This window comes from Macrosteles quadrilineatus, unplaced genomic scaffold (assembly GCF_028750875.1).
Source record: "Macrosteles quadrilineatus isolate MER2022 unplaced genomic scaffold, UCM_ALF_1.0 Scaffold_6__1_contigs__length_79288215, whole genome shotgun sequence".
In the NCBI taxonomy this organism is placed as follows: domain Eukaryota; kingdom Metazoa; phylum Arthropoda; class Insecta; order Hemiptera; family Cicadellidae; genus Macrosteles; species Macrosteles quadrilineatus.
Genome location: NW_026542599.1, coordinates 50769619 through 50790149, shown reverse-complemented (window position 1 = coordinate 50790149; position 20531 = coordinate 50769619). Strand labels below are relative to the sequence as shown.

The following is a 20531-nucleotide window of genomic DNA, read 5'->3' as shown; positions in this document are numbered from 1 at the left end:
TATATTATTTGGGCGAGTGTCTTGCACCTCCGTAAAGACCAAGACGCGAAGTTAACTCATACAATAGTAAAATCTGTTAAATAAAAATAGATTCAAAAGGTTGGCAATACTAGGGTGTGTATGTGTAGGCCTATCAGTCTTGCGCTTGCGCCATCTTGTTCAGCGTGTAGGCTACATTCTGTTCTCCCGCCCTATCTTCTATCGGAATTATTTCTCGATACTATCATATTCTACGCAAATTTTTTTATGTATTTCAGGTTTTTTGTTTCTTGTTTTGAATACTAAATTTCTCTACTCTGTGTGTTTTTCCCAGCTTTGGCTAGGTTTGTAAACTAATCTTGTAATGTTTTAGGTTCTTTCTTCCCCGAGAACGTGGTCAGATTCCAGATCCCGAAACGTCGTGAAAGTACTGTAACCTTAAAATTAAACATTTTGTTTTTAGTATCAGTTAGTATCAGTTTTTAGTATCAGTATCAGTAGTAGTTTGTTTTTACTATCAGCTTTTAACTATCGATGTGAAGAATGTCTGCAATACTACTCAATATAAACTCGCCACCTCAAAACCTCAAAAAATTAACAAAATAATAGGAAAATTCCCCAGAACTATAACACATCGATTAACAGCTAGAGGTCGTTACCCATTTAGGAATAGAGGAACATAGTACTATAAACTATTTTGGAGATGAATTCGAAAATACAGCATCACATAACAAACTTGCGGGTCAGCGATGATGATTGTTATAGTATTTGACTGTCATATAATGACACAATTGGCGATACCTATTCAATAAGAATGTTCGGCATAACTTTCAATGTAGTGAATAAGACATTATCACGATAAAAAGGTAGGATTTAGCATTTATCGGCAGTTTTAACACACTTTTTGGTACAAGGTTCAACAATCGAACAATCCTCACCCAAACACATTGACAACAGCCACATTTTATGGGAGAGTACACAGGTACCGCACGAGCATTGCCGCGCCCTTCATTGTGCAAAGCTCTGCATTCATCTCTAATGACCTATAACTCTTCGCTTTCACACACAGTGTTTGTGTACATGTGTATTAGTGTGGTGTTAACGTAATGATTTACTGTGGTGTTCGGATAGAAAGTGTTGTGAAATATGAGTCTGGGTTTGGTAGTTTGTTCATCGACTTGGACGCGCTTGGCTGTTGTGGAACAATAAAGGTTGTTTTACAATTTGTATTATAGGCATCACACTACATACATTTCATATTTACAAACTAACGCTGTTCACGGGTTTATGTTTATAACCATCTTATACTACAGTTCTTGCAAAAGATACATACACACCAATTACAGTCATATAAAACACGGAAACAACACTACGGAAACACGTGGGGCAAACTAATAACGAATGTATCGTAGGAAAATCATTCCCAGATTCTAGTGGCCAAAAGTGAGCCGAAAAATATTTTGGCTGAGTTAGACAACAACTCTCTGCAATAGTCTGAACTGACACTAGCATATATAATAAACTGCACCATGCATATTTAAATTGCAGCATGAACTTCGATCAAAAATCATTACAAATTTAAGATTAAAACCTAACCTTACCAAAGAAGAACACATAAATTTCGGTTCTACGCTGTCTTAATTGATTTTCAAGCGTTGTACTACCAGTCCCAAGCAAACACTGGAGGACAGCTTACTGGATTGACGGTCTCATTAGTGCTGATGTCTGTCCAGCCTCGGTAAAATAGGAAAGTATATCACATGTGAATTTGTAGCCTGAAACTGAAATCCCGTATCCCACAATTGATCAGATTTTTTTTTTAAAGACACGCTTTTGACAGAAGACGAGTCTACTCTACTTGGTAAATAGTCAAATCGTTTTGGCATCTTTTTAATTGGCGCATGGTATGTACAACAAAATGTCATCGATTATCCTACCCGGCTTAGCACATGTTTAGCTTATGTACCCAAACAGACATTATGGCTAGTTAGTGTATCTTATTGGCATTTATCTCACCTCTCCACACACCGGGAGGTGATGATGATCCACTACGCTTGCTCCGTTATTTCACGCAGTTTAGACACAGAGAAAGAAGTTACCGGTGTGGCGCGCTTTTTCACCCGTTTGGCGGGAATCTGCGGGCGCCATCTTGTTTGGCTAAGGTCAATGTGATATCGCTCGTTATGTTGGGCACAGTGCGTGATGATGTGATGTGCCACTTCCATATATCTATTGTGTTTTTACATGGAAGGTCCATCGACGGGTTTTTATCCTATGCTCCAGGAGTCAATGTGCAAGTCACTCTCTCTGATGGATTGTTTTGTGATATTTTGGGGTTTTGTCGAATGCACAATGCAGGAGAGAGCTGTTACAGCATCACATGCGATTCGGGTCTTTTAGTTGCATTTGTATCGGTCCTCGCCACTTTCTTTGAAGTAGATATGGGAGACCTTCGTGGGATAACCTAAGAGTGAACAATCAATTGAAAGACATCATTCACTTGCACAGACACAACATGGTGTAGTGCGGTCTTATCTTGTTGTAAGGTATGGAGGTTGACGCGAATTTGAATTAAGTGGGTGGATGTTGAGGATGTTTTACACGAAAGCGTTGATCTAGTTTATATTATTCTTAAAACATCAGGCTCACTTATAAGTGGTTATACGAACGTAATAAATCAAGCCTTAACAATGAGGGGCTCATGAATTGGATCTTTCCCTTTGCCTATGTCTCATGATAGAAGTAATCATGACAGGGCTTTTGTTGTAAATATGTTTATCATTTTTTGAACAATCCCATAAAAAACTGCGTCAACCATATGATTTTCCAACCTAAGTTATACGATCACATGACTTGCTTGCCTCTCCAGGTTGTGACAACTATATGATTTGCCACCCTAATTTTGCCAAACAATATTACTAGCCAAACTAGGTTTAACTATAAGACTTGCCAACCCAATGTAAGTGAAATACATTGATTTTTATGTCCCACCTCTTACTCCTAGAACGCTAGGCTCTGGTCCGGGACAGTTTTACCACCTGACCTGCTCGCTTTCTATCAGTTTTATTTACCACCTCTAGTTGAGCCAACTATGACTCTAGACCCCAAATTGATTTACTATATGATTCGCCGCAAGCTTAGACAACTTTAAGATTTTCCACCCCATTATAAGAAACTTATTGCTGGTTACAGCCAACTTGAGCCAAGGTAGGAGGGTACTTCCATCTCTTCACTAGACCTGAGGCAGGTAAGGCCGCGGGGGCGGAGCCCGCCGAATGCGTGGCCCCAGATACGACTGTCATATCACGGAGGTCATCAGATCTGCCATCAGTGCCATCAGACACGCGAGGCCATCAGTTCATCAGTCCATCGGCCCATAGCGGCAAGGTCCATAGCGGTGTCCACTCAAGCGTCAAGACTATAGCTGTATCTAGTTTCATATATGATTTAAATATTGTTTATAAACAACCAAATGTAAGAACTATATCTTCAGATTTTGCTAGTTCACACAGGACACTTTATTACACAGGAAATTATTTATCTGTAAATTAGGTAGTCCTATTTTAACTAATTACAAGCTGCTATATCCGTGCTTTGCAACGGGAAGAAAATGTGACCTAGAGAGCTATTCAAGTGGTGCTGATGTGTGTTTTAAAATACAGCAACTCTATGATTTAGTTTGAAAATATAAACTGATTTAAAAAGTGTAATCCTACTTTCAAACCCCTACTTTTGATGTTAATAGATCCAAAAGAACATACCTCCATACGGACACATACCTTAGCATCAATTTCTTCATATTGCTGCTTCATGAATGACATGTTTTACCATAATTCTTCAATTTTAGTCAAGCCTCTTTCCATGTAGCTTACTATATAAATTACAAAATGAAAACTTTGAGCAATACTTAAACAAAACTTATACAACCTTTCTTTAAAACCAAACATAACCCTCCTCAATCTTCATTTTTCTAGTAAATAAACAAACACCAATTCATTGCACTGACCAGCTGTTTCATGAACTAAATTGAATTATATCATTTTAACTTTGGAAATATGCCAGGGGTAGCCCTTTGGAAATTAGCCTGTGGGGCAGAGCCCTTAGGAAATTCGTCCATATCAATACTTTTCGGCAAATCTACACACTCTAAGCTTCATTTTGATGTGCCACATGCCTATATTTTTATTTGGTAAACGACCTTAACCGTTTACATAAAATTTGATTGTACCACTTTAATAATATAATAGATCTGACTGAGTCGACGATGATAGCCTAAGGAGATTTCAGGATTAGCCTATGCCACCGATGATAATGTTTCCGTGAACGATGGAGATATTCAGGATTTTGCCGTTATCGCGGGAGAGGGTGATTCATGACCTTAGGTGATGATAATGGAAATGATCACAATTAAAGATAATTATTTTTGCAACACTATATCACTAAACTTTAGAACAATTATAAATATACAAATGTGATATGAGAACAAACGTAAGCTCTAGACCTTGAATTGGTTATAGTATTCAGTAAAACACTCACACGGGATCCAGGAAAAACATAGAATTTCACTTAAACAATAGTTTACACCCTCTAACACTTTTGTAATCATTGAATCAAATAAAAAATATACTTATTTACATAATTTGTTGTGGTTTTAATATCTGTTTTTCATTGTAAGAAAATAAATAAGTATTTAATTTGTATGGAAAAATATCAACGTCAAAGGAACAGTTTATTAGCTATCGAGAATTTAGTTTAAGATATGGTATCTGCCTTCTATCACTTTTATGTCTTCATGTGAGAAGGTCAGAAGTTATTGATATTTGTGTTAAACATGTTTTCCATCATAGAGGTAATTGATTATGTCATATAGGTAAGGGTGGGTAGGTCGCAAAATATGGAAAGTGTCAGGAAAATATATTTTTGACTCTCAAGACAGGATGATTTTTAATTTGGATGGGACCTCTGGATGGGATTTTGTCCAGCCATTAGCAATTTTGCGGCGTCACGAGTGACGATGATGGTCTCAATGATCGCATGAATTGTCTTCTGCATTTTTTACTTATTAGGCCCATTAGTTTTTATAGGAAAAGTATTATTTATCATTATTGCCATTGAATTTTAAACAAACTATTTTTGTACGTTGTGAAAAATACCGTTCAAAAAATCAGTACGGAAATTTAATAGGGATAAAAATACCTTTTATTCTCAGACCATGACCGTAATGGTTTTGTAAAACTATTTAGTATCAAATAAAAAGTTTCGCTCTATAATTTTCAATTGTCGTGAGCAAATTATAACTGAATGCAGAATCAACCACTCGATAACTCGAACCAACAACCATAATTACTCGTCTAACCTGGTAATACTAGCACTTGTATGCATTACCTTCGTCACAAACCATTAACAATCTGACTATAATTCCGTATATTTAGTAAAAAATGTCTATATTTATCATATTTACGAAAACGAGCATCCTTTGATCATCTCAGGGTTCACCAATCATTGGGGATTTGACGGAGAACATATTACAGTATAGCATTTATTATTAACAATTGATAACGGTATTCGACTTTTTACTTCCTAGGCTGGAGCCTGGCTTGCGCAGCTTCAAAAGGCAAATAAAATAAATAAAATAATGATAACAACTCACAGACAGTGTTTATTGCAGTCTGTATTGATTGATGGGCTTAGATAGTATTTAGATTGCCTTCGCCAAAACATGGTTGGATGTTTGGTTATCTACCAAAAGCTGTGCCATGCAGTATTGTACCACTCAATGTAGGCTACAGTACCAGAGGTGTGCAGGACTACCTACTTGTACCACAATTATCCATTCTTGGTCGACCAAGGGTGTCCAGATGCGAAATAATTAAAGAGCAAGAAGTGTGGCCACATGTCTACGTCGTTGAAGTGATATTCCACAACACCGGGGCTTTTACGAAAATACGCTTAAAGGTTTCGTTCGTATAAACTAAAATTAAAAATAATAGACATTTTAATTGCAGTATCGACACATTACATCTAACAAACACAGATAGAATAGAAAATAATGGGTTGATCTGTTTAGAGGCAATTCAATCAGAAATATGTCCGGGACGACGCCTCCTCACTAAGGGTAGTAAAACATTACAACAACAAAACAAAGGGTTTTCAGCTAACACATCATCATAAGTTATAGCATAACACTTAGTGTTTTCCACAAGGTACTTATATTTTCTACAAGATTGCTGTTTATTACAGTTATTCTACAATTATATTAGTTTCGGAGTAACACAAAAATAATTAGCCACTGTTGAAAGGAATTTTTAATTATTTTATTAACATAATGTGTGTGAGATGTGTATGTGGAAAACATTTAGCAATTTTTCTTCTTCCTTACTATCGGCTGAAGATATATTTACGGTATGATTCACTACGTTGTACATGGTTGTACCAAGGATAAAACCATTGTCTTAAAACGTACTCTCTTATGTTGGTTAGTCCAATGATTGTATTGTATTCATTGCTCAGTCTATGGTTGTACAACATTGAGTGCGTTTTATTGTTGAATTTTAAAATATATTTAGGCCTAAACAATTTGAACAAATGTTTACCAAACAAGACAGTCTATTCACTTTTGCTAACCGTCAGGTTTTAACAATAACCTAAGAGTAAAGTGCACACTTTAAAATCCACAAAAAATATGCAGTCGATTAACTACTTAACAGGACAAAATAAAATCCTAAAATACCTACTTTATATTCGCAAAGCATCAATGCTTACAACACCATAACCCAGTGTAAAGGTGCATAACCTAAGTACCTAACTCACGATCTCGATTCTGACAACATCGGTTTTAAATCCTCAGATTTTACGTACTATAGCTGTATTCAAAATCACAGTTTTCTTTTGCCAATGATTAATTTGTCTAGGAAACTATTCATGCTTGCCCTACCTCGGTGTAGTCTTTTCCGACTTGAGAACAGTTCTTAATCTGAGAAGTATTATAATTTGACAACATCAGTCCGTTAGCAAGTACCTACTTTATATTCGCAAAGCATCAATGCTTACAACACCATAACCCAGTGTAAAGGTGCATAACCTAAGTACCTAACTCACGATCTCGATTCTGACCTGAAGGCAATAACATCGGTTTTATCTCCAGCAGAAACAAGTGGTTATAGATTCGACCCGTACTCTTCAGCATGTTGCCTTGCGTCACTTTGAACTCTGCTAATGGCTACATGAAATTCCTGCACGCTTATGGAGCATGGATTTAGTTATTTTGAAATTAGCTCGTAAAAACTACAAAGGTTATTTCAAGAGGAATTTTATCTAATAATCGAAAATGTTGCGTATGCCGTTAATATGTTCTAATTTAACGGAATTCGTAAAAGTGAATAAAAATTCATAGGTCTAAAAAATAATTAAGGTATTTACTCAACGATTGACTTACTGATTTAGTGATATATTTGTGTATTATAAGTGTAAATATATTGTAATAAAGTTTTGATTACTGTAAATTAGTATATAATACGGTACCTCTCTAATACACTAATGGATATGGTAATCTTTTACATACAGTTAACTTGTAAAAAATGTTAACGAGTTTTATGTATAGAAAGGAACCATACATTTTCTTTTTACGTTGGTATGCACAGTAAGATGAAGAACGTCATAAAGAAGATGCGTTCTAAGCTGGACCCAGCTGTCCTCTATCATTGGGCTTGGTCCTGACTGAGTTTTAGCATTGAGTATAAACATTATACTCAATGGTTTTAGTAAGAAACGAAGCGTTTAGTTTCATATAGCAAAAGTTTTATTGAGAAAGTTTTTTTTCTATTCGGATATTTACCAGAGAAATGCTGACCAATAAAGACATTTTTTATTTCTTTATCTCTACACAATACATTTCGTCCATTTCTCATCCTTCACACATCTTCGACACGGTGGTGTGTCGGCGTCATTGTAATCTAATGTAAACTAACTACTTTTATTTAATGAATGCTATTAGTGTATTAGTAAATCTATAGTCCAAGAAACATTATTAAGAAACCAAGCATCTCTTTAAAAATTGTAATTAATGGGTTATAAGTTTTGAATTGTATAAAATTTAGTGCATTACTGTACATTCTCAGAAGTTGCCTTCAATGGCATTTTAAAACAATGATATGTTTAAAAAAAAACTCCTAGACTAGTCCTCTGAAAACTCCTATCCAACTAAAAGTAAACAACATTGATGATCCGATTTGTTTTTTGAAATGAATTGTACAACAAAACTATACACCGTCATCAGAAATCCTACTGGGCATTATTGGTTTCATAGTTTACATTAAAACATTGACCATGAGATATATTTTTACTTACATTATAGCTATCTTTGTACGTCGTAACAATTTCCAGTATGCTCGTCTGAGCTCAAATTTAATGCTAGTTTTGGACCGAATTGCTCTTTTTCATAGCAATCCATCGTATTCCATCATATCTATTAATTTACCCCTCCTAATTTGTGATAGAAAGATTAATTTAAATGTATTTTGCAAAATTAGGCTGAATACATTAGAAAATTGTCAAAACCAGACGGCAACTCAATTTACAGTACTGCAAATTATTTGTACAACAAATAAAACCATATATACAAATGTGTTTACAAAAATACATACATGAAATTGAGAAGACAATACGGCAACTGAAAGGGCAGCTATGAGAGCGGCGAAAAGGAGCATCTTAGACACGTCATACCCGTACCGTGGTCCGGCACACACTGACAGTGACACTACTGGCTGCGGCAACAATGAGATCAGCTGATCCAACAATGCACCACAGGCTGCTAGTATAAAATCGTCTACTTGTGTTTTACACTGACAGTGTTGGCAGCGTCAACAGTGTGATCAGCTGATCAACAATGCATCTTAGGCTGCTTATATTATTAGGCATTCATCAGGTGTCCCAGCAGCACACTCTGGGACTCTTGCGCCAACAATCCGATCAGCTGACAACAACACAACAATGCACGACAAATTTCTTAGACAGTAGCATTTTACTCTGGCACTATTACTATCAGGTTGCCTATGCAATATAACATCGTCAGGTGTTCCAGCACTCATTGACACTACTACTGGCGGTGGGAACCATGCGATCAAATGCGTCAAATGCTTCAATGCGTCTCAGTTTGGCTGGACAATAACGACGTCCAGTGTTCTAGTACACACTGACACTACTACCATAGTTTATGGACATTGACATTGGACAGTGAATGGTGAACCAAGGGTGGAATCCATGTCTTATAAAGACGAGTTTGGTTCAACGGTGCGAGGTACGACGTCCAGTCATTTTTATTACTGCATCACGACTGCTTTCACACTAAAATGGGTTGGAAGCCCGACAACGAAAGGTAATTTTCTTAAACACTATAAATACGAGTACAGATAAAACAATGCTGTATTATTAAAGCTATCAAGATAAACATGTTCTTACCTAAAGAAACAATTGATCATAAGTTTAACATAGAATCAAAGAGAGTACGGTATGTTTTATCTATAATAAAATACTGTTCAATTCATCAATAGACCCAAATAAATAAACATTGTTGTCCTTAATCCTCAAAGTAAAATTGCATTTTAATTCCTCTCAAAATATGAATGAATGGAATATTTTGAAACAAACATGTTAAAAACCATAGATAAAACATACCTTCCCATTTTAGCGAATTTCCCTATAGGGAAGTAGCTATTACCGTAGGTCTCATGGTAAGACCTAAGCCCGGGACCGATTTACTTTTCCATTTTGATGTCCCCAGAGGCCAAAAACACCATTCGTTCAAATTTTTATATATCTATATATATATATATATATATATATATATATATATATATATATGTGTCCATCCGCACGATAACTTGAGTAATTTTTGTCCGATTTTGATAAAATTTGGTTTGAAGGTGTAAGGCAGGATAAACTTGAACGAGTTCGCGAACCAGCATGATCGGACTATGGGAACGGGGGTTTATGGGGGGTTTTATGGGGTAAAAATAGGTTTTTCCCATTTTTGACCGTAAAAACACAAAATTTCACAATTTCTTTTTAAACCACTTTGTAGAGCTTAAAAAAACAAATAATTTAGTATATTGAAGCGTTATTATGCGCCTAATTGTTACGGAGAAAATTAAAAAAAATTGTAATTTTAAAATTCCCATGTTATTCTTATTGAGAATAAGTCAGCTGTTGTAGTTTGCTTGTTTATGAACATATTTTGATTGATTTTGGAAAATACTTTTATTTCTTACCAAACTATTTATAAAAAAAATCTTTTTTACCCTCCCTGTTGCAGCAAACCTAAGTACTCGTTAAACTAATTCTATTTAAATAGGAAATAAATGTGCTATTTTTATGAAGGCATTTTAGTGTAAATCCAATCAGGTTAATGGAAATTCGCTTAGTCTGCAGGTTTGCTGCGGCGGGGGTATTTTCTTATCCTTATGTAACAGGAAGCCATTTTTGTTGTTAGTTCTGTCTGGAGCACTTTTAGAGCTAGAGGTTGTGTTTTGTTAACAATTTGTTTTTTTTTGTTATTTCAGTAATTTAAAACATTGTTTTTTCCTTTAACCAAATAAAATAATAGAAACACAGTTTCGTTCACAACAGCAATCAGTTCTAGCAATCAGTGTCACCGGACAAAAACGTAACACGAAAAAACAAGTTGCAAAAGTTACAATGGGATGAGAAGTCATTAAGTTCTATGGTAGGCGACGTTTGAAAGGCAAGCAACAAAGCACCCCTAAAAAAATAAGTTGTAAAACGTCAATATGTCATTCAATGTATTTTATATTACATGACTGATGTTTTAAATGTTGCCATCATGGTGTGTTTTTTTTTATGGACACTATGACAACATAGGCTGATAGCTTTGGTGGGTTTAGACGATGGTTTAGACCTGCCTGGGTGAGGTCCAGAACAAATAAAAACCATAACATATGAAATCAACAACCACAATCAACAGCTTAACAAAACAAACTCAACGAATACCTTATAAACAGGCCATATTACAAAACCACAGATTAAATAGAACAGCACACATACCAACACCTCAAATGAGAAACTTCTTCAAGACCCCTCCAAGAAGGGAAGAAATCTGACGACTTCCCGATCTGAAGATTGTGGCGAAGAGTAAATGGTAAATGGTAAATGGTAAATGGTAAAACGGTCAACCTATGTGACGGGAGTATCACACCTATGTCTTTTCATGCTACCATGAGACCGTACTTACCGGATGTACTCTGTAGCCAGAGCCATCTTTAACTCCAGGCCACGCCTGGTAGAATTGGCAACGTTGCAAGTGGTGTTGTCTGGCGCTAGACGTCCCATAAGATAACATGGCAGACAGGTGACACCAGCCATTAATTCGCGTATTATTCATTTAAATTTAAATGTATGAACATAAATTTATTGAAAGATTGAAAATAAAATATAGAATTGAAAACCAAATCAATCTTTAAATTGAAAATCTATTTTTGTACATTAAATTAAATTGGAGTCAATATTTTCATGGCCCAGTAAACAAGCTTTTGTGTTCTAAAAAAATCCACAAATTACCATTAGCCTAGCCATCTCCAAACAATATGTTTTATCTATGTCCAAACGAAACAGCTGTTACAACCCTACTTGCTGTTGCCACTTCGAAGGCCACGGCGGGTAAAGCGGTATAGGCATGAGTTGATAATAAAAGTATATTAAAATTACATGGACCTTCGGGGGACTATATTTTAGTTTATTGTTTCTGTTATATAGAAAACTCCTGCAACACAATCATAAACAAACAAACCTGAAGATTTATTTTAAGTTTACTGCAACGCTGCATGCTACAAAAATCAGACCACCGTCTGCCTGTTGATGGTGTCTGTCGCGTCGTCTGCTTACTGTCAAACTAAACTTAACCTGAGTAATGTGTTGATTGTGTTCATACCTAATTAATAAAAAACCTACTTAATCTGTTGAGATTTTGTTATGCAGTTAAAATCACTGACAATTGCTGGAAACTTGCCAACTTTAAGTGAAGATCACTTAAAAGGTATATTTATTTATATGTAAAAATAGCCTTGTGATTGAAAGGTTTGTTTTTTGGGGTTTTTTACTAAACTAATTGTCTGTGAGTAGGCTATCTGAACAATTTTAAAATTTAAACTAAATATAAATTTAAAATTACTTTACCAAACCAACCAATCCTAATGCTCAATGTTGAAGTTACTTAAGTTAGTGATATTGGAAATTAAAAACCAGGCCCTCAGTCCAAATTTACTCCTGGTCCTATTTATATCAGAATGCTCTGTGAATTTATCTGCCCTAGACAAAATCCGGAAGACAACCTCACCCTATCTAGCCGAGTTTATTATTTTTTCCTCTTCAAAAACATTCAATGCTGAATAATAAGTGAATGTGTCTCTATGGCTAAGCCCCCATGGTATCTAAACACTTAACCTGTGTACTAAACTCATATGACCATGTACAACGGGGGTAACGATTGAAGTGTAAACTGGTAGTTTTACACAGTAAACTACCCTCGTCAATGGCTATGCTTCTATTTGTACGCTGCCTATTGTTGGCTCGTACTAACTACACCATTGCCGACTAAAGTGGCGTGAGCAGTGAACGTGTTATATTGGTTAACAAATTAATTAAGTTAGATTCTGGTAACCAAGTAACATTAATTTGTTCTAGACGGGTACTTTGGTATTATACCGACCACGCCGATAAATCAACTTCCAAGTAGGCCTAAGATTATAATTAGTTTAAATAACAAAATCTTCCTAACCTAACCTATAACATAGTCCACCCTTAGGTTCGGTAAGTTATAGTTTAGATGCGGTTTGTATAATACCAAAGTACCTCTAGACGTATTAACTTAAAGTTAAAGTATACAACAGAAGATTTAACTATTATGGCCACTGTGTCTTTTTCCTTTTTTTTTACTCAACCGCCCATTACCTGCAACCTTCTGGTCTATAAGGTAATCCAAAACAGCTATGTACCATTACAGTACGAGTCACATTTCTCACAGCCTGCAGTGACAAGATAACTTAGTGTGGGTTAATCAAAAGTATAAAAAAACTTTGTACACACTATAAACTCTTATTAGTTTGGAACAATGGAAGGTTTAACATATTGAGTCTGAAACCTACTTTACAACAACAGATTAGTGAGAAAAAAACGGCCATCTAGACTACACCATATAAATCATAAATAGTAGTTGGTCATAAATGTTAGCCATTTTCAATATCCATCGGTTTAGGCCTAAGTATGTACACTTTACTTAGGCTATACGCATTAGGTCTAAGGCGACACACTTCATGAAGTATTGCAGAAGAAGGTGCGAGACTGCTGTTTAAAAGGAGACAAAGAAAATGATCAACACTAATCTTGTTTGTTCAAGATATGACCATGTTCTACCCAAGTTCATAAAAATAAAATTATAATAATTATAATTTTAATAAGATAAAATAAAATCTGGCTCCTTAGAGAGATTTATTTCTGACAACAACCAGACTTAATTATCACATAGTGGTGGAAACTGACTAGAACAGTAGTGGATTAAGTACAGTGGAACACTGAGCTGGTCACTGATCTGAAGTACTTTGCTTGGCCACAACGGGAGTCATAGAGTTTACAAACAGCCCTCTTAAATCTAAGAGATTTGTAAAATTATACCTAATTATTTCAGTCCCAGAAATGTATCTCTACCCTCAGAGATTAAATATTTTGCTAACCCACTCTCGATGTAAGACATCAACAGAAGTAATATGAAGATATAAAATTAATATAATAAAAATGTAAATTTAGCTTGTCTCTCGCCTGTCCTGGTAGGACCTCACCTCACCGAACTCCATGGCTTTCTTAACTCAGGTTAAGTCTTTAAATATTAAGTAGATCTAAGATTAAGATGGCAGGCTATAAGTCTTTAAATATTAAGTAGATCTAAGATTAAGATGGCAGGCTAAATTATCAATTTAAGGGGAAGCCAGCAGGCTTTCGCCCTATTCGCAGAAATGTGAATTCAAAAAATTATGATTAGGGCCTACCTCGCTAAACGAGGTAATCCTTCCTAGACATGCAATAGTCACCACGTTGAAAACCTAAAGTATTAAATCATTCAGGAATTGCCTTAGGGAATTTGCCCAATGGGGAAAGCGGCCCTTAGGAGTCCAAATCTGTTCAATAAGGAGTTAGGGAACGCAACAGACCTATTTTATCATTTTCTCAATTTTACACTATTTAGCAGTTTAGTTTGGAAGGTTAGGTGTAGTTCTGTGTTCTATTTAAATTATAAGTAATCAAAGCTGGCTTGGCCTGGGTAAAGATTCCTGCCCTCTGGTCCCCCAACAACGTTTCCTATTAAATTGTCATTTTATGAGGGTAGCAGAGGATAGCACGCTCTTAATTCCAACATGCTAGGGTCCTCCAGGTCCTTGCACAGCAGTCAGGCAATTACCTAAATTTCACTCAATTGCAATAAAAAAATACATCACATCTCCAAAGAATTCATTACCCAGTTTCCGCCCCAGTTTGCACCCTCGGTGTTAGAACTCGTGTAAAATAAAGAACTTTTACAAAATATTATCTAATAAAGAACTGATTTAATTCTGATAAAGAACAAATATTTTATAACATTTCTCTTTAACTATATTGTTATGTCCTTGATCACTTTCTTAAATTCTTAACACAACTCTTCTCAATTGTTTAAAATAAATTAAAATAAACCATCTGTTCATAAAAACAAAGACTAATAAATTATTATATTTGATGTTGATTAATATTGAATTTATACTATATAAAATTAACTCAATTTCCAACATCCTCCCCACCTTGGAATTTTACTTTACATGATCAAAATTTCAAACAAAACTATTTACATATTTCACAAGTCCATTTTCCTCGGGAATTTTGATCCTCTTCCCTCTTCTTGTTTCTGTAGAGGTTGAGAAAGAGGAATTATCTTGCGTTTCAACATATACGAGCATTGCAAGATACCTTTTCCTAAATCTTGATCTCTTCGATGTTTTCATCATTCTCTCAAGTTGTTTCCACATACCTCCCCACCATGGGTTGCTCGGAGGATCGAGCTTCCAGGATATTTGATTGATCTCCAATGTATGTTTCATGGTTTTCCGATCCAACTGCTTCCTGGATTTCATTACACTAGATGGAATTAAATTTACCAAATTTGGTCCTGGAGCAAAACATTCGTTTAAAGAATTACATCTTCTGTTCTTTGTAGACCCATCAAACACTGGACGTATTTTAGTAGTTAAGCTACTCTCTTTTATGACTGGGTGATGCGGCAGGTAATGTATCTTTGTTGACTCTACTGATTCTGGAACATTTTTTATAATCCCTTCTTCTAACCATTCTTTGAAGACTTGATCATAGTCGTTGAATTTGTTAAGGGTATTTAATCTTCTAGTTGATGACATTAAACGTCTCTCTGCAATTTCATGATTGTCTAGGAGTTCAGGATGACCCTCCAACCACGGCAACTCCAACCACGGCATACTTCGTACCTATTCTCAACATTCACTCTTACATTTTCTTTAAAATGTTGGAATACTTCTGCATCAATGGAGTCTCTCTGCTTCACCTCAATAGGGCCCTTGATTCTGATTGTCTCCTAACTCCCTAGATCTCTGAATTCTGGTTTACTCTGGCAAAATAAAGTTAGAAGAGACGTATTACGACTTCCACTGAGTGGTTGTTTCCCCATCACTGTCCATCCAAGGTACGTTTCAATAGCAACTAATTTGTCGTCAATCCTCTGGATAGTTCCTGTATACAAATCCACTAATACATCTGCACCAAGTAAAATCTTTACATCTGGTACATTTTCACCTACATCAGTTAAAATAATGTTCTTTTCTTTCAAGATGTCAAAATACTCTTCACTCTTAAGCCTAGGTACATGGTTGCAAATCGTTTCTTGATCTGTCACAGGAATAGAGATCTTGAAAGAGTTATTTACATTCTGAAGAGTCACTAGGTAATTTTTATGAGATTTTTGTTTTAGATTTACCCCACCAAACAAACTATGATTAATGACTTCACTACCTGTTTCTTTTAGACCTAATTTAGTGACACAGTCTTTAGTAATGTAGGACCTCTGTGAACCTGGATCTAAAAGTACTCTTCCCAAATACTCTTTACCTTTCTCGTCTGCAACCTTAACTAAAAGAGTCTGTAATAGAGTTTCTCCTTTACTATTTTCAAAATTGCTTAGAACCTCTGACTTAGGCTTAGTTATACTTTGCTGCTGTAAGTCTGGTTTGTCAACATCAATTGTGGATCTACTTTCATATAAGTCCCTACACATGATCCCATAATGCCTCTTACGACAGAAGAGACATTTGACAAATACCATGCACTTTTTTGCTGTGTGACCTTGCTTCAAGCACACAAAGCAGCAATTTTTCTTTTTCAGATGCTCCTTTCTTCCATCTAAAGTCAATTGTTGAAAATAGGATCAATCTTGAGCATTGTGCCCTCCTTTAGAACAATAAGTGCAGTTACTCACCAACCTTCTAGGACCCTCTGTACCAGTTGTCAATAGAGCTGCTACCGTAGGTTCACTCTGACGAGGTTCGTGAACCGTTGACATTTTCCTGGGGCTGCTGCATTTGCTGTTGTTGTCTCCTGGAGTGGCAGATTTAAAACTAGAACGAGCAAGCGCCAGCCTCTCTTCACTCTCCACCTCAGCCTTTAGAAAATCAAGAAGTTCTTCTAGAAAATTACTAGAAATTACTAGATCTGACGATGTAGAAGTTGAGGGTGTGTGTAGTAACCTACTTGAACGATGCCGCTCCCAGGCTCGTAATATTTCTTCGGGCAAAGCAGATTCTACAAGAGGATACAGCATTGAAGCATACTTGTCTGAAGTGACTCCTAAAGTTTCAAGTGCCCTTAACTGTGTTTCTAGTTTGTCATACAGTCGGCATAGTTTAGTATTAGGACCTAGCGTTACTTGTTGGAGGACTAAACTGAGCAGTTCCCTCACATATACTTCTATTAAAAAGTCATCCCTACCAAATCTTGCTTTTAATTGTCCTAGGGCCTTTACATAATTAGTTCCGGATGGGGGAAAACTTTCTACTAATTCCCTAGGGGACGATCCTGGTTTTAAAGATTGGATGAGGTATTGGAACTTATCCTCAGGTTCTAGATCAGGATCCTCGTGGACCTTTTTAAACTGCCCCCAAAACCCTATCCAATTTTTGACATCTCCATCAAACTGGTTTAATTGTAATTTAGGTAGACTTAACCCATACGCCTTGGACTTAACCCCTTCTTAGATACTAATTTAAGACTGTGAACGGTATCCCCGACTTCACTTCTTGACTGTTGGCTTAGTCCAACCTGAATAATGAAATGGTCATACTTAGCTCTCATTGAAGATAACATGTCTCTGTAAGATTCTGTAGTATCAAACTCAGCTTCTAAGTCCTCTTCCGTTGTTGCAGAATCTTCAAACAAGGCTTCCTCGATGTCTTCATCTAGCTTAAAAAGCCTATCAGCTTTATCTTGCAACTTGTTTAGATTACTTTTAATTGCTGCTTCATCTTTAATATCCTCTGCCAGTAATTTATCCATTTCATTACTACACTTTGTAAAAGTCCTTCTTAGTTGAGTCCTTTCAGTCTTTAATGACTTCAGCTTATCCATTGTAAGTAAAATATAAGCTTAGTCCTAATCTGAATTTTAACTATAAAAGTCCTGTCTTGGTCGCCACTATGTTGGAACTCGTGTGAAATAAAGAACTTTTACAAAATATTATCTAATAAAGAACTGATTTAATTCTGATAAAGAACAAATATTTTATAACATTTCTCTTTAACTATATTGTTATGTTCTTGATCACTTTCTTAAATTCTTAACACAACTTTTCTCAATTGTTTAAAATAAATTAAAATAAACCATCTGTTCATAAAAACAAAGACTAATAAATTATTATATTTGATGTTGATTAATATTGAATTTATACTATATAAAATTAACTCAATTTCCAACACTCGGCTACATATGGTACAGCCAACAGGTTAAATGGTACAGCCACTCTTATATTCGTAAGTGATGGAATTCTTGAGACCCGAAATGTTTCTAGGGTCATTGGATGTCTTCTCTTACGCAGGGTGTGTGAATTATACAACCACTGTGATAAACACATGTGCACATCACACTCATTTTTATTCTGTAACGATTAATACAATAGTATATTTTTCATCACTAGGAGCAAAAGTGCCTCTTTCGCAATAGTTTTTTACAAGTGAGGCGCAGCCGAGCTTGACGATTAAGTAACGAAAAGACACTTTCGCTTTGTGTGATAAACAACTATTTTCACCATACTGTGTGAAAAAACCTTCCTATCGTTACAAAATTAGACCACATAATTTGAGGTTATACAAAGTCGTCATAAATTTACATATCTGTTGTTTACAAACATAACTTAAAGTATTGTGTAATTAGCAGCGTTTTCATAATGTGTGTCAAATTGTAAACAACATTTATAATATGCCATTAACAAATTTTGAGGTTAGCAAATGGAAAAATTTACCATATGTTTGTTCTGTTCATTTTTTAAAGTTACCCAGAAACGATGATTTTGCAGACGATTTAGAGAACTAAAAACGGCTGATTTCCGAACAATATGATTTTTGTTTCAGTGACTCAGTGATGGTGGCTCTAAGGACGCTCTATGGCGTAGCCGCAGTTGGAGGAATGGTCACAGCACTCACAGGCTACACACTTCACGGAATATTGCAGAAAAGGGTGCGAGACTCTCCTGTTTATAAGGAGACGATGAAAATAATCAACACTAATCCTGTTGGTTCAAGATATCTAGGTGTTCCTGTACGAAGCGATAACGTTGATGTTACAAACAGCAGCAATATTTTGTCTCAGAGATATTGCCAGTTAGAACTCCCGGTGTATGGTTCTAGATGTAAGGGAAAGGTATATTTGCAAGCGGACAGGCTCACGGCTGAAGACGAGTGGAATCTGTACAAGTTAGAATTAGAAGTTCTTGATGATCTTGGTGGAAAAGTGAACATAATCAATAAAGAACCTGCATTGCAAAAGGAGACAACTTCATTTTAAGTAGTAAAGAATATGTGTATTTTGTTAAGTTTTAATGTGCCTTATTAATATTTCAGCTTGATCCAACTATATAAATAAACGTGTTATTGAATCGATACCGATATGTATTACTGTAGGACCCTGGGCCACTCCTTATTTATGTAGGCCTACACAGATTACCAGTTTTTTGCCAGTGTGGTATTGAGCGATGATTTGGAAGTCCATAGCTGGAGCAATCATTTTAACCTCCTTAATCCGATTCCCTAGAGCCGTTTTGATGATTAATATTGGCAACACTAGTTTGATAGCTGAAGCTTCCACACAAAAATACGCATTGCCCATCTCTTAGTCAAGTTAGTACTTGACTGTGGTGCATCTGTATCAAAACGCTCAGATGACAAACTTATAAGTTTAATTTACACTGGCGATCCAATAGGCCTAGTCAATGGCGATATATAAGATTATGCTTAGTTAAAAAGAGTGCTTATCCGAGTCCGACAGAAATTAGAAATTGACATCACCTCATTCTGTTGGTTGCTAAATTCAAATAGGTTTCAATTCTAAATCTGGCAACCACAAAGGGAATGCAACATTATAAATATTAGTGTATCATTCACTCTTCAATGGTTTTTAATAAATACAAGCTGCTATACCCGTGCTTTGCAACAGGAAGAAAGTGTGACCTAGAGAGCTATTAGAGTGGTGCTGATGTGTGTTTTAAAATACAGCAACTCTATGATTTAGTTTGAAAATATAAACTGATTTAGAAGTGTTAACCTACTTACTCTAAAAAAACCCCTGCTTTTAATGTTATCCAAGATCCAAAAAAATATAGCAAACTGTAGAAAACGTATACAACCATTCCTTAAAACCAAACATAACCCTCCTCAATCTACATAAAACATCTTTTTTCAGTAAATAAACAAACACCAGTTCATTGTACTGACCAGCTGTTTCATTAACTAAATTAAATTGAATCATTTAAACTTTGGAAGCATGCCAGGCGTGGCCCTTTGGAAATCAGCCTGTGGGGCAGAGCCCTACGGAAATTCATCCATATCAATACTTTTCGGCAAATCTACACACTCTAAGCTTCATTTTGACGTGCCATATGCCTATATTTTTATTTGGTAAATGGCTTTAACCGTTTACATAAAATTTGATTGCATCACTTTAATAAAATAACTAGTGTACCTGTTGCTCGAATTCGAGCAATTGCTAAGTATTACAGGCGTTATTTTAAAACAAATATCAGTTATATTTGCAATTAACTATGGAGTAACTCATGGAGATACTCACGATGTATGTAACAGTAATCAACATTTCCTGTAAGTATCATATTTCATAAACTGGTATTGATTTTTAATGTTTTCTACAAACATTTCCTGACTTATAGCCATATAAGGTTGTCCATGTTTATCTTCGTTATTGATAAACTTAAAGCATTCCGGCCGGGTTTCTTG

At 35.7% G+C, this 20531-nt stretch overlaps 1 protein-coding gene and 1 long non-coding RNA gene across 2 annotated transcripts in view; one reads left to right on the top strand and one right to left on the bottom strand.

Moving 5' to 3' along the window:
• The window catches only part of LOC128997522 (A disintegrin and metalloproteinase with thrombospondin motifs 6-like), a 32579-nt gene extending 23861 nt beyond the window's left edge, over positions 1-8718 (bottom strand). Inside the window, exon 1 of the mRNA XM_054423162.1 lies at positions 8622-8718. Coding sequence (XP_054279137.1) covers positions 8622-8684 — 63 coding nt within the window. The 5' untranslated portion in view covers positions 8685-8718. The remainder of the gene's footprint in view (positions 1-8621) is intronic.
• Positions 8719-11908: 3190 nt separating this feature from the next.
• LOC128997093 (uncharacterized) lies at positions 11909-19184 on the top strand. Its single transcript, XR_008491094.1, has 2 exons — positions 11909-12025; positions 18657-19184. It is a non-coding gene; the product is annotated as an uncharacterized LOC128997093 (long non-coding RNA).
• The last annotated feature ends 1347 nt before the right edge of the window (positions 19185-20531 follow it).